The sequence below is a fragment of the Pterocles gutturalis genome, unplaced genomic scaffold (genome assembly GCF_000699245.1).
Source record: "Pterocles gutturalis isolate BGI_N339 unplaced genomic scaffold, ASM69924v1 scaffold15378, whole genome shotgun sequence".
Lineage (NCBI taxonomy): Eukaryota > Metazoa > Chordata > Aves > Pterocliformes > Pteroclidae > Pterocles > Pterocles gutturalis.
This window is the reverse complement of record NW_010125908.1, coordinates 1,613-16,326: the sequence shown is the minus strand read 5'-3', so window position 1 is coordinate 16,326 and position 14,714 is coordinate 1,613. Positions and strand designations below refer to the sequence as shown.

Here is a 14,714-nt window from a genome sequence, read left to right as displayed (position 1 = left end):
GAGTGGCCATTTAACATTTCCGATTATTCTCAGGCAATTCTGAGAGCAGTAGTATGTTCTTGGAAGCCAAACAAGATGGACAAATGTATTCTGATCCTATAATGTGATTCTGATCCTAAAATATCCATACCAATTCATTTAGGGTACCATTATAAAAGTAGAGAAACTTCATCTGTCCAGCTTGTGCACTGGAGAAAACATTTAATGCCTGACTCTCCTTCAAACTACATCTGTTCTCAGGTGGTTTTTCTTTTACTATGTTATTATTTGTGTTACAGCTTTATAAACTTTGTGGAAGAGAGTAGGCAGAGGGGTTTGTTTACTAGCCAGCCATTATAGTTAACTTTTTTGACAGTTTAAGTGAAAAGAAGATCATTATCCAAGCCCCCCCAAAGATTACTACATATAGAAACAACCAAAGAGAGAAGAAATTCAGACTTTATCTCAAAAGTTGGCAGTGATCTCTCCATTGTCCTGAGGAAAAACAATACTTAGTATATAACCTTAACCTCAAGAACAACCTCTCTATTCAGCCCAATATATTAATTAAAGAATTGGAATGGATTGCATAAGTTTTTCTGAAAATGAAAATAACTTGTTCAGATCATCAAATTCAGTCTAAAAAGCTATATTTAGCTCCCAGAAGGATAGGAGGAAGGGAAATGTGGGTGGTCAAATGCAATGTTCAGCTGTTTAAACTCAGTTTACCACTAGCCAAAGCAAAAAGTGAGATGCTGTCAGCACATGATGAAAGTAGTGCTGTTAAGGCTGTGATGTTCTCTGTCCTTGCAGACGTCACTTTTCACTTGTGTTCTCTCAGCCTCGCAAGCCAGAATATCTGTCTTTATTTATTGTTATAAAGAGCTTACTTACTAGGTGAATTTCTTTTCTGTATTTCTAATTATAAGGCTAAATTCCTGGGATATAAACAAATGGACTGAGATCATACAAATGCCACGTACCTTCAAGGTCATCCTTACGGATCACAATCTTTCGCCCTTCATCCACATGAATACCTGTTAATCAAAATATTAAATTAGTTTCTTGGACCAGTTTAATATATTTCCAAATTTTGCAAATTATTGTTCAAAAGCCTATAAACCTCTATTTCTATAACCCTGTTATTAAATCTTTCCACAGAAGGAGTCAGCTCAAAGTCATACACTGCTTCATTCGCTTCCATAGGAAAACAGAGCGCGATACGACAGTACAAGAAAGCAAGAATCATACTCGCAGTAGACGGATTCAATTCTGTGGCAGATTAGTAAATGATTATACCATTAATTGGACTTTTGTTACAGGTATTAATCATAAAGCTAATGGAAACAGCATATTCAACTCAGATTTTACAAGCAACATCGGGGCAGTGCTCTGCAGTCTTCATAATGAGTTTAACTCCCCTCTGAGTAAAAGGAACACATGAAACAGAAGGTGTGCAAGTACACGATATACAGAATCTGCACGGGGGTTTAGGACAAGGCTAAATCAATAAAACTACTCCCCAGAGCAAGCCAGTTTACTCTACTCATGGAGAAGCTCTCATAAGGTTCTTTTTGCAGTCTGCAGTGGCCTTGAGCACAAGACCAACTTTCAGAAAGAGCTTGTTCATTACACAGACTTTTCCATCTGCCAGAAAAGTCACAATATCAGAGACTCCCCAACCTGCATCATGGGGGCTTTTTGACAGTACTGGTACTTCGCTGAAAAAAAAAAGATGTGGAAAAATACAACAGTCTGTAGGCTTCTGAATTCACATGACAATTTTTACTTTTTCTTTAACTAAAACAGATATATTTGATAGCTTTTCCAAAAGTTACTACCAGCAAACACAGAAGTTTATGGGATCTGAGCATCCCATCTCCCACTGCAAATGATGCTAGCTTCCAAGGCATGTTAGCTGTCTTGAAAATATTACTCTGTGTAATAATGAGTGTCTATATCTAAAGCTAAGCAAAACCAGCCATAATTGAAATGGAGTTCCCAGGTCCTGCAAAATTGTCTGTATGGACCTTGCCATTCCAACTTTATCCCCCATCTTGAAATTAGTGAGATATTCAATCAAAGGAAGAAATAAACTGCTCTTTAAGAAACCTGAATCTGACAAAAAAATAAGATCAAATATTTAACATCTGTTTCAGCCTTGCATAACTTACTTTGTGTTCTCTCCAGGTCAACCGGGTCAAGAGCTGCAACTGGTTCAGAGACTCGAGAAGGCCTGCTAATGCCAGCACTGTTCACTGCTCTCACACGGAATATGTAAGACCGTCCCTCGTAAAGACCAGTCACAGGATACTTGCAGATTTTTACAGGAGCATCATTGCACTGGACCCAGTTTTCCAAACCTACTTCACACCTTGGAGTAGCAGAAGACAGCATTTATCAGTATCATCCCACAATAAATATACACCATCCTACACACATCAAGTCACAATCACAGAAGTCATCCGCACTAAATTTGAGGCACACACCTCATTAATGAAAGTCACACTCTTTATACCCTCTTTCCTCTGATCAGACAACCATTTCCTACCTCGCTCATATTTATTCATAATGCAATTGCAAAGGTCATTTTTCTTGCGTGGTTTTTGGCCTTTTCAACTCTCTCTGCTTCCCTTCCATTTGGTTCTCTTCCTTGCCATCTAAAGAACAAGTTACTGACTTTTATGTTTAACATGTGCCTCCACAGAACATGCTGAAATTGCAATATTCACCTAATCTTTTCCATCTTTCTTGTTAGATTTTTAAGCAAACATCTTCATGCTTTTCCCTCCAACAATGGTTGGGCCACAGAGTGTAGGAGTCACCAAGAAGCAGAGTGATATCCTCATACTGGCTCCTTTGTGTGCACACTTTGTGTGTATGCATCTATTTTGTGTCCTACTACTACGCACTGTCGTAGACAAGACCGTCTTTTGTTCTGACAGCACCAGGAAAAATAGGGTCATGCTCCTTGGTGCTGCAGTAATCCAAGCAAAATGTCAAAAGGCACGGCTAACTAGATTATACACAAAATAGGTGAAAGACTCCCATGATCTATGCACTGCACAAATTTGATATAAACAGTAGAGTCCCCAGGGCTTAAGTTAATTTCCTCATACTGACTGCCATTCATAAGCCAACATTTTCCAGCAATTCCCAGACAGTTGTCTCTGAACTAGACCAAATTACAGGGTAGCAAATAGCAATGTGCTGTAAATGTTGCTTTTAAGTGTAGAGCAGTACACATTATGAAATAATTTCAGTAATGTTTTTGCTGACTTAGTTTCAGACACCAAGGATCAGATGTTCTGCCTTGTTTACAAGGGGCAAGTGTGCACTTCAGTGGAACAGGCATGCTTGGATCCCCTGATCCTGGGCTGCCTGCACTCAGCTGAAACCCCAGCAAAGTGCAAGGCAGACTGGAGGAGAGAGGACTGCCATTCTGATTTAAACTACCAGCTCCTGGGAACCCACGCCCTGAGCTCCTGGTGTACCAGAGTTAAGGCAGAAATAAAAAGATAATGCAATAATTCCTAGATTTCAGATTTTGCAGTATAAAGATTAAAGAGACTGAATCTAATTCAAGATGCCAATGGATTCTGGCTTCTACAAATTAAATATTGCCAAGGCTCATTCTCTGATTTGGCCACATCCATACCATTGAACATTTTTAGTGTCTGATAAAGTGCGGCTGCCTGCAAATGATTACTGCAAATGGCCCCTGGCCCTTGCTAACTCCCAGACTGTGCCCAGAATTGCCTCACAAGGTACTAGATCATCTGGGCTAAAAGTTTGCCAGGGAATGATCTAGTAATTTAATACAGTGGGCAGCTGAGTTCTGGTGCCTAGAGTCTGTAAAAATATAACTAAAAAACTCATGTATTGAAGGATATAATAGGGTTTTTTTTTCCTTCAGTATATACATGTTTTTGGCAATGAACAAAATTAAATATATCCCAATGTTTACATACTTGTCAACAAAATATCCAATGACTGGGCTCTCACTGGTTGTGTTTGGTGGTTTCCAGGTAACAATAACATAGTCTCTGTTAGCATCATGGCATTTAACATCCATCGGTGCCCCTGGTGCTCCCGCAATCAATGCATCAGCATCTGGACCACAAATAAAAATAGATCAGTTTCGACCCTGACTCCTCTGAAATCTACCACAAAGACAAAAGAGAAGATTTCCAGTTCACTGTTCTATTTGTTTATATGAATGGGAGCACAAAGATTTCCTCACACACTAGTTCACTGCACTAATGAATCAGGCCCATAATGTCTATATCTGCACATAGATAAAAACATTCAGGGACATTTTTAAGGGCAGAAAATCAGTTTAGGCATCAAACACCCATTACTTTTCATGAGAACTAAAAATCCAACTACCTCATGTGTTTTTAATGCTCTTTCCCACTGAAAGCTGTAGCTCAGTGGGTTACTGATGAGACCAAGGTACTCAGTAAAGAACATGTAGCTAAGGAAAATAAATCTCTTAAGGAAAATAAATCTCTCAGGAATAAAAGATTTGCAATCTCCTGGTACATTTCTAAGGCTACTTTTTATTTAAATTCTTACAATACCATCCTTACAATACCAACAGGCATAAGTAATCAGTGTTCCACTATTACGATACCCTTCTGTGGCTTCATTTTGAGAGGTGCTGACTGGTGGACCCACAACTCTTAATGAGGTATTCTAACAGGTAAAGTTCTCTCCCTTCAAAAAAAAGTTTTCTACAACACAAAAACATCCTGTATGTAGTCTAAATTTAGAGTCTAATCACAATCATTTGTGAGATGGCTGGTGCTCAGTATCAGAAGATAGCCTACACGAAAAAAGGCAAGAGAAAGGCCAACAGACGACATTAGAGACTCCAGAGGACACAACTCAAGTCCAGGGTCCCGTGCATTCAGAGCAATCAGACACAGTATAAAACGGACAATAGAGTGTCCTGGTTTCAGGACTATGAATAAAGTTAACTCTGTCTCAGCTGAAACCAGGACACAGAAGTACCTAAAATTGGCCTTCCACTACAACAAAAACTTCTAGGAAAGTTATTACACATTGGTGGGCCTTTTTCACCTGGGTACTTTCTTTCTTAGAAGGTAACTGGAAGAGAAAAAGCTTTAACAAATTGTTTCAAATGAGATCAGGGTGGCAGAGCGGCTTGCTCAGGACATACCGCAAAGGTGATGAAGCCCTTGCACTTGTCCTGTGAGGAAGATGGATGTCAAGCCCTTGAAAAAACATTCATGTCCCTCCACCCCACAGAAACTGTCTGGACAACACTTCTGCAGGACACATATGTTCCAATACATTTCCAAGAAGAACAAGGTTTAAAATCAATACAGCTCCATGGCTTCAGTGGGGCTGCTCCAGTTTGCCACCATCAGGGATATTGTTCAACGTATTTAAGGGAGTGAAAGAACTGCTTAGCCAGAGATATTTTCATTTGTCAATGAAAAAATAAAAAAAGTGAAAACTAAGCTCTGCTTGCAGGTGCATGTGGAAGCTCATTCTTACTTCACTGAGAGTTTTGCATGCAAACATGAGTGAAAAATCTTACCTTTATTCTATTTTAAGACATTTACCTCCTTTTATCTCTGTCCCTTGTGAAAACTGTATTTCTTCAATGACCTGATATTTGCTTTGCTTCTTTTCTCAGATAATTGAGATGACTGTGACTGGTATAGCAGTGGGAATATTTCTTCTGCTTTCTCCTGTGCCTCCTCCTAAAGCCGGGCACAGGATATGAGAATGCCCAACAAGGCTCATTCCCAGATGGCAATCTCTAGAGCTAAAACCATCACAGTGACCGCTGGTAGTATGCAAAGATGTTTATTTCCTACCAGGAGAAGAGATGGTAAAGAAAAAAAAACCAAGCTGTTTCTTCACAAGAATGATTTCTCTGGTTCTTCAGGAAAGAAAATGTCCTCTTGAAGCTCCCCATTCATGTAAGCTGTTTTTTCTAGCACAGACTACTATAAAAGTCAAATTACTATGAACATCCACAAGGCTGGATTTCATTTGTACTTCAGTCAATACATTAGATTGTTTCATAAAACTAATCTTTCTACTTCTTTTTTTAATTTCTCCCCAAGAAACAGATGAAAAGTTTACCTCTGACAAACAGGTATGCACTGTATTCACTCACTCCACCTTTCGTAACCATGCGCAGGGTGTATAAACCTTCATCATCTTTGTTCAGATGGGTAAAGGACAGAGCTGCCTGGCCTTCTCCAAAATACAGCTTTGTCCACTGGGATTCCTTTATCAGCACGTCTGGAAGAGAAGACCCATCAGACACGTTACTATGCCGGCCAGAACAACCTACGTCCTAGTGCAGTTCTGTGCTGTTTCAAGGGCACAGACTAACCTTTATGCCAGCTTTATTCAGAGTAATGGCACTTTGATGCTATGAAAAATCTACAGAGAGTAAGTTGCATCTCTAAACTTATTTCATCAGTGAGTTATAGAGAATATGAGGTCTCGGACTACCCTATGCAGTGCCAACAACAGAATTTCCATCACTATGATTTCGAATACACTGACAGAGAAAAATATTATCCACATTTCAAAACAATGACATGAAAACCTGCCATATGCTGTAATGAATGCAGAGTGGAGCTTTGATTCATTTTTAATAAGTTTTGCTACATATTCAGGTCAAATGTCAGATTACTCAATTTCTTCCTCCAAGTTTAAAGACCAGATTTCAGTTTAATCTGAAGACTGTTACAAATATACACCAAATTTAAATCTTCAAGGCATGCCTGTTGAGCAGTGAATAAAATTAAATTTGAATCTCCCAGAGGTGAGAGGTGGTGACCCATGATTAATGCAAATTAATCTGATTGCCTAGTGAAACCAGAGCAAAAGAATGAGCAGGATATTTTATGCTAGCCAAAGGACTTTCTCACATCACCCTTTTTAATAATTGATTGGATTATTTTTTATTTTTAACTCCCTAAGACCGATAGCATACTAATTTATTGTAATCAATGCAGCACAACTGTATTTAAAGGAGATTAATAACTATAAATGTTAATTATCCTATTGCTTAAATATACTTTGGAGCAACACTCAAACAATTGCAAATGAATCAGTTTTCCCACCTGCCAGCTGAATTGCATAAGAAGGTATTAAAAAATGACACACATTCAGATAACAAAGCACCTGGAAGACACATGCTACTAAAACTTACAGCAGTAAACTACATAATCACCTAACCATACACTTGTTTTCTGAGAAGTGTACAAAGTAAATTCAGTCACATTCCTTCCCATGGGATCCTTAATCATAAGGTCCTTTCCTGGAAAATCTGCATGTCCCCTTTCTGTCATGCATGTCGCAATTGTACTGAGACTTTGTGTAGAGAGACATGAAGTACTTTAAATGAAATCAGAAAAAGTCTTCACCTAGAAACTTGAACCAGTGCACAAGTTCTGTGGAAAATCCTGAAGAAAAAACAAAGCTGAGTGGCCAGCACCTCTGAAAAGCAGGTCACTTGTTTAGACTCCAAGCTTGAGTGGAAGGGTAGACACTCTAGTCTGAATATACAGACACTGTAAGCAAGCCTGTACTGTCTGTTAAGGCCAGAAACATCTATTTCCATCCTTTAGGTGTACCTGAGACCAGAAGCTGTGGAGGCAGTCCTGTTTGGTTAGAGCAGAAAAACTTCCCTCCTTCCCACAAGGCCAAAGACCCACCTACGAAAGCAGGAGCTCTCTTTTTTAATGAAGTCTGGATGGATGACTTCCTAGATAAGCCAAGAAGAAGAGTATATTTTGGAGGCCACAGACATATTCAGAAGTTCTAACAGAGCAGGTATTCATGCACCTGCCATCACAATAATATTACAAGTACAGAGTCTCACTACTGCACACCAATTCCCAGTCTATTCATGTGTTGTGCTCTTGTCACTTCTCCCAGAATTTACCAAAGAACAAACCTGCAGGAGACTAACCCTTGGAGGCAGTGTGACTCAAGCCTCACATGCTGTTTTCAGTATATGAGATAATTTTCCCAAAACATTACTCTGCTGAAAATTCATATAAAGAATTAGTATACACTGAAGCTTCTTTTCATCATGTATTTTGGTCCGATGAAGTTTCAGCTAAATTCTGCACTCCATTATTTTTCCCTCTGAATTCAATTATTTTATTCTAGATTACAGTATAAATGGCCTCAGAATGCTGGTGCATATAGCTTTATAACTTTTATATTACATTAGAGATCAGTAAAAGAAAGCTCCTGTTACCAGCTGAACTCATACAGATTAGATAAACATTCATGAAGTATTCTTTTGATTCAGTTCTTTCAGTATCTTAAATTGTTCTAAGTGGGCCATGAATTATAGACATCATATTCATGCTTGTCAAATCCCAAACCACTTTAGAAGATTTCATTCAGTTGACTCATATGCCCCTAGGAGTCTAGGAGACATCCTCAATAAGGTTCACTCATGTGAAGCTTATTAATGCTGGATAAACACATGCTTCTCTTGTGTATAATTATTAGAAGTAAATCATACGTATCCATCTCAGGTCTTTAGTTGTTATTATTTGATTAACACAAACTGAAAAATTTTAGGAAAAATACAGTTTGTCTTAATGCAAGAGTAGAAATAAGTATTATGTCTCAAAACAAACCAGAACATCTAGAGCATATGATGTTGAACAAATTATTAACCTTCTCATTGTTACCATTTATGCATGCCTCCAGCTCTCAAGAGACTCAACACAGGGAACTGTAGCACATAGCAGAGGTTCATAGTGCATGAATTGCTACTGTGTTTGGGAACAAGTTCTGCCAGTTGATGCACCTGTACAATTCTTGGAAATCTCGTGATCCATATACGTGCAATGAAGAACAAATCCAAGCTTATTTGTGTCATCTGACTCACTAGTAAAATCCTATTGGCTTCAAAGAGACCAAGTTTCCAACTCAGGTTTTCACAAGGAAGGTAAACTTAAGTCAAATAAGGGGAAAACAAAGAACATAATAGTGTTACACACCAAGAAGGAATTATCCTGGCATCATTAAGGATTAAACTGAAAGGGTCATAAGCTTTTGTTCACCTATCCATACTGAGAAGTGGAACAAAACAAGGCATCCCTTGAAAATTAGCAGTTCATCACAGCTGCAGTTCTGAATCCAAAACTTCAGAGGTTTGGCACCTTGAGAAACTAGGTCCAGTAGGAGACAAAGTAGAGGTACCATTGAAACTGATGGTTCACCTCTGAGTGAAGTGAGCGATTATTTATAGCAATTCCAAATTCCCACTTCAGTGGGAACAGAATCTGGGTTCAGGTATGAGCCTTAGATTTTAGGTTATTCAACAAACGAAAAATACATTTTTATTATTTAACCCTTTTTGTTTTAGTAACATCTAATAGTTCCATCACAATGAAGTATTGACAGTGACAGACAAATAGGAATGAAACAGTAAGCAGCAGTCTGTTCCCTGAAGGATCAGAGGTGAATCTAGGTAAAACTGCGAGATATGTTAAACAAAAGGCACAACTAGCACAAATGAAAGAAAGCTTTTTTTGATTTTCCTAATCCTGAATTTTCTTGACTGCCTCATTAATCTCACAATCACTTCTTAGTTTATGCACCACATTTTGCCAGCTATTGAAATTTCTGCCATCTTGCATGGGACCAGTCTGACAATCAATCTTGGGAGTCCACCATTCTCAGATGTGCTCCCTTTGGGGAAAGGTCTCACCATTCACAAATAACCAAGGCTTTCCTTAAATCTCAGGCAGAATTCTTACTTCAGAATCCTATACCGAGATTGCGGTTTGTGAAAAGTGGTGAGCTAAATATCTACAACAGCCTGATAACTGTTAAAATGTAAGTAGTTAGTTTTATGTTTCACAACTTCTTTTTTGGTGCAGTGAATGAACATTATCCTTGTAAGGTTTGTGTACAATTCACCAAAGTACATTATATGTTTCAATGATGTTATTTTACGTACTTCCAGTTAAGACCACTTCACTTGGCACAGCTTAGTTTTTCACAGACAAAAGAGGTAAGGAAAGCAACCTACCAACATGGCACTTAAACAACACAGCAAAGGCATATGCTTCAGGCCTGCGTCCTATAAGTATTTCTGAACTATACATTAAATTGATTTTCATATATAATTCACAATAAATACTGGAGTATGATGGAAGTGGAGGTCCACACCTGCACCTCAGTGCTTCAAACTTTAATTTACTGTTCCACGAGTATCCTTCAGCTCAGTGGTCACAGCTTTCAATTATAAATCATAGCCAAATCTAGTAAGTGAGTTTGAATCTCCACGTAGTCCGTAAATGTTCTAACTATTGTGTTATTAGACAATATGAGCTTACCTCCTGTTGCTGTAAACATGTGCTGAAGAAAAGGTTGAACAAGTCACTTAATTGAGAGTGCAGGTCGATAAATTCTAACTAGAGTTATTTGTTCGCTCTATTCCAAATTCAGTTCTGAGGATCTCGCGTCCTAAGCCTGATCTGTGTCTTCAGTGTTTCCTTCGGCATTTTCCGGGTAGCTTCCATTCAATGTACTAACTTACCATCTCTATACCACTCAGCACGAGGTCGTAGTCTTTTCAGGTCTGGTGTGATCAGCATAGAACACTTCAGGGTCAGTGTTTCACCTTCAGTTCCAAAGGTGACTCCAAACTTCTCCAGAAACTGGACATCAATGTGGGTGAAGCAAACATCATATGACAGGGGCACTGCGCATGAGAAAAGGAAAATATTCTTGTATTTGGCACAAGCAGATTACTGTCCAATCTGAACAGGAGATGGAGCTCTCTATTGTACTGTATGCTGATCTAGAAATGCAGCTGGGAAAGCAAAAGCATCTGGACAGCTCCTATTGTAACTGAAGGCTTAGAAAGCAAAGCCAGAAGCAGCAACTTGTATCCAATTTTCTCATCTGCAAAACCTTACTCTGATAAGAGAACATAAACTATCTAAGCAAAAAGAAAAAAAATGCTTACAGTGGAAGGGCATTATCCCAGCTGGGTGAGGCTCTTCATCCTCTCTGAACCCTATAAATAAACGTACAATAAACATTCAATGGCACGAGCATGATATTTATTTCTTGTTTTAATCATGAAGTAGGACTTACTTCGCACAATCACAGCACAATTAGTGGATGCCTGCCCATGGACATTTGTTGCAACTGCTGAGTAGGTAGCAGAATCATCAAAATCAGCTCTGAAAAGGGGAAGGAGGAAAACAGATGACTATGCAAATACAAATTCTCTTAATGATTGATATTGCAAACCAAGCTATATCGACCCCAATGAAAGTGCATAAAGCTCCTTGCTGGTATCACACAGTGGAAGATGTTGACGAAAGACAATCAGAAAGCTGGTACTGTTTTTTACTGCAGTTATATCCCAGATTACTCTGCAGGCTGTGTTAACGTGAGGAAACTGGAAATGACCTTCAGAGAATGATCAAAAGGAGATAGCTGGAGGATGCCACTTTGGCAATTCCCTTTCTGTATGTAACCTTCTTCCTTAATCCGTATATTAAGAAAGAGACACGGAAGAAAAATACATGTGATGCTTGCAGAAATTCCTCCTTCTGTGGCTATTCCCAGCAGGCAGATACTGGCATTTTTTGCCTCTCTCATATGTCTTAAGCAGTCCAGATGAAATGATACAAACCCAGGGAAACTGACTGATATTATTTATGGGCATAAATGTTTTGGCTTGATGTATTTTTAGTGAGACAAGGTATTTATTATGCAAGGAAAATATAACAAAAAATAAAGCAAAAAACAGTTAACTTCATGTAAGATAGAACCCAGTGATGGATTGTTTCACTTCATCCTTCCTTGAAGAGGAAGTTACGTTCACAGATATATGGCCAGAGGTTAAGATATGGGTACAAACTTTGATGCCCAGTTGTTTTCTTATTTAAAATGGGGTCAGTCGGAGGAACTACTGACATAAAATTGAAGTAAAGGAAAATAAACTAAACTATGTGCAAACATATTATTTTGGTGCAATTACACAAATTTACAGTTAAAATAAACTTATGTGCTATATTTCTAATAAATATAAGTGACTACTGACTACAAAAGTTTAAAAATATTGTAGAGTAGTTTTTTGTACAATGCAAATTTGGGTAGAATGAGATTTCCTCAATCTTAGAAAGAACTTAGTCCGGACGAAGAAACAATTTTGAAAAAGGTAGAATATTTCATTATTACATTTCAGAATGAATATTTTAATTTAAAAAAAAAATACAGAATTTCCTTCTGCTTTGTTTTCAGAAACATACTAAATAATATGAAATAAAACATTTTGGTTTTGAATGAACATTTTTTGGTCCAATTCTTTGAGCTTTTCCATTTGCCAAGTATTCTACAATATGCCTGGCAAACAAAATTGTTGGGTTTTTTTGGTTTTTTGGAATTTCTCTTAGGTTGAGCCATCAGCTAATCAGAGTGCTGTCTGAAACACACAGAATTAAATCCTCCTTCTATTGTAGTTCATTTAATAGTGCATTTAATGGAGGCCACTCTGAAATTTCCAGTGATGAGATACAATGTTCTACATGCGTGCACTTAGTTTCCTCTCAGAAGAATGAATTTGTATCTTCTTGGCACCCGCCAGATGAAAGGGATGAAATTCTGGTTGTACTTTTCTTCTGAGAGGTCATATTTCCCAGGTGTGAGAGAAGAAAGAATATGTAAAAGTGTTTGATGTAAATTGCATAACAGGATGCCAGTTTTGGGGTAAGTAGCACCTGTGACAGGCACATCAACACCCTATTTTTCAGCTCTTGCATATATCCTGGACATTGTAATGTCACAAAAATGATACTATCTGCACTGTGATGACTAAAACACAACTTGATTAAAGCTCTATTAAATTGAGTTTTATCTTTCTAAACTTACAGGACTAACAGCTCCACCAGGAGGCTAATCTTCAGCTGCACATTTCACAAAATAAAGCAGTAAAATACAAAGTTTATCATACAGTTAATTATCAAAACCAGAGGGGAAAATCCTAAGATTAGTCCACTTAACCAAAAATCCTGCAGTTGTATATGAAGTCCTGGGGCATCCTATTACAATCTGGACAAGCAAAGTAAGTCTGCAGAACAATTCTAAAAAATGTAAATACTGTGCTCAATATTATTCAACTTTTTTTGTTTGTTTTCAGGAAGGATTTTTTAGAATGCCAGCACCTGTTCATAGATCTATATAAAGCTTAACCAATTCGGGACTTGCTTGAAAGCTGTCAGGCTTGGGAACATTTCTTTGCACTCACTTCTTAAAAGCAAGAATTATTTTTTTACTATCCCAGTTTCACACTGTTTAACATTTGAGTGATAAAATGCCAAAAGCAAGGCAAAACTGCAGTAAAACTGCAGACTTCTTTCCTAAGACATGTTATAATGTCTCTATGCTGAAATGTACATAATTCATACATTTCTCCCAGCCCAGTACAGTGTCTTGCTATAATGAAACAAGCTGACAACAAATGAGGCATCTTAACAATTTCTTACAGGAAAGGGCATTACTGAACTGATTACACTGGAACTGTAAGGTGCTGCCATCACTCTGCACTACAGCCCTACTTTAAGGAGACATACAGAGTATACCGTAAAAGATACACAGTACATATTATATTTAATAACATATGTATTACTAAAATAAACAGTGTTAGTGCTTCCCCAGAAACTGGATCTTGATCACACTAGTGCTGATGTGTTAGAACAACCCTTGACATGCCTTGATGTGTGCCAGCTCTCCAAAAGGACTCCCAGACACAGGTCAGGAGATAGCAAGGGTCCGTTCCCAGTCTGGATACAGCTGCCCTGTCCTGCAGGACAAGGGAATTAGTCCATCCCACACCAGGCGGCCACTGTGGCAGAAGATGCATTTAATTTACCACGGCAAGCATATTTCAGAAGTGCAATTCTTAGGCACTAGTGGCAGGTATACGCCAGACCCTCCAGGAGGACGGTGCACATTTGCATCTGTCACAGTACATGCTGGGGGAGCCATGCTGCCACTGCTGATGAGGTGCTGATCCATCCCCGGGCTGAATACGATTTAGGCAGCTTACAGCACCCATAGCGCAACTGAGCGATGAAAGCTACCCCACCATTGCTGTATCAGGCTGTTCCCTCACATAAGCAAAGCATTACTTCAGGCTGCTTTGCTTCTGTCAAATCCAACTTAACTGGTCTTTAACATTTTGTTGTTGCTACAGAGTGTTGACAACAAGGATAAAATAACAGTATATCTTAACCCAGGTTAACTCTGATTAACTATCACTTTAAAATAGTCATCTTCTGCTCTTAGTGTTGGCTTCATTTTCCATCAAAACAACAGATAAAATAGCCAATATGAATTAATTTCTGTAAGAATTACAGAGGATTCAGGATCTAAAGAGTGAGTTATCATTAACCACAAGGTGGCATAAAAATAATCCAGAAATTAGAGAAATGTGCATTCTGAACAGACGCAAGGTCCCAGTCTGTGCTTTACCACTCAAAGCATCAGAAATTTAGGAGTGTAAGAACTGCAAAGTTGTCTCCCTAAAATAAAGAAGCAGAACGGCAGATACTCGATCAACTTCCAAGTGGATATATATCTGTACTCTTCATTTCCCTCCCCATAGCCTTGCTCTCTCATAAGGAAGAAAAAAATACATCACTTGACAAGATTTTCCTGTTTGTGAGGGTCTCCAAGGTAGACAAAACAGA

General features: G+C 38.4%; 1 protein-coding gene across 1 annotated transcript in view; it reads right to left on the bottom strand.

Annotated features, from left to right (window-relative positions):
* MYOM2 (myomesin 2) overlaps nucleotides 1-14,040 on the bottom strand; it is a 61,898-nt gene extending 47,858 nt beyond the window's left edge. Inside the window, exons 1-8 of the mRNA XM_010078776.1 lie at nucleotides 13,948-14,040; nucleotides 11,110-11,227; nucleotides 10,979-11,029; nucleotides 10,547-10,711; nucleotides 6,103-6,264; nucleotides 3,951-4,092; nucleotides 2,154-2,353; nucleotides 963-1,016 (exon numbers count right to left, since the gene is read on the bottom strand). Coding sequence (XP_010077078.1) covers nucleotides 963-1,016; nucleotides 2,154-2,353; nucleotides 3,951-4,092; nucleotides 6,103-6,264; nucleotides 10,547-10,711; nucleotides 10,979-11,029; nucleotides 11,110-11,227; nucleotides 13,948-14,040 — 985 coding nt within the window. The remainder of the gene's footprint in view (nucleotides 1-962; nucleotides 1,017-2,153; nucleotides 2,354-3,950; nucleotides 4,093-6,102; nucleotides 6,265-10,546; nucleotides 10,712-10,978; nucleotides 11,030-11,109; nucleotides 11,228-13,947) is intronic.
* Nucleotides 14,041-14,714: the final 674 nt, after the last annotated feature.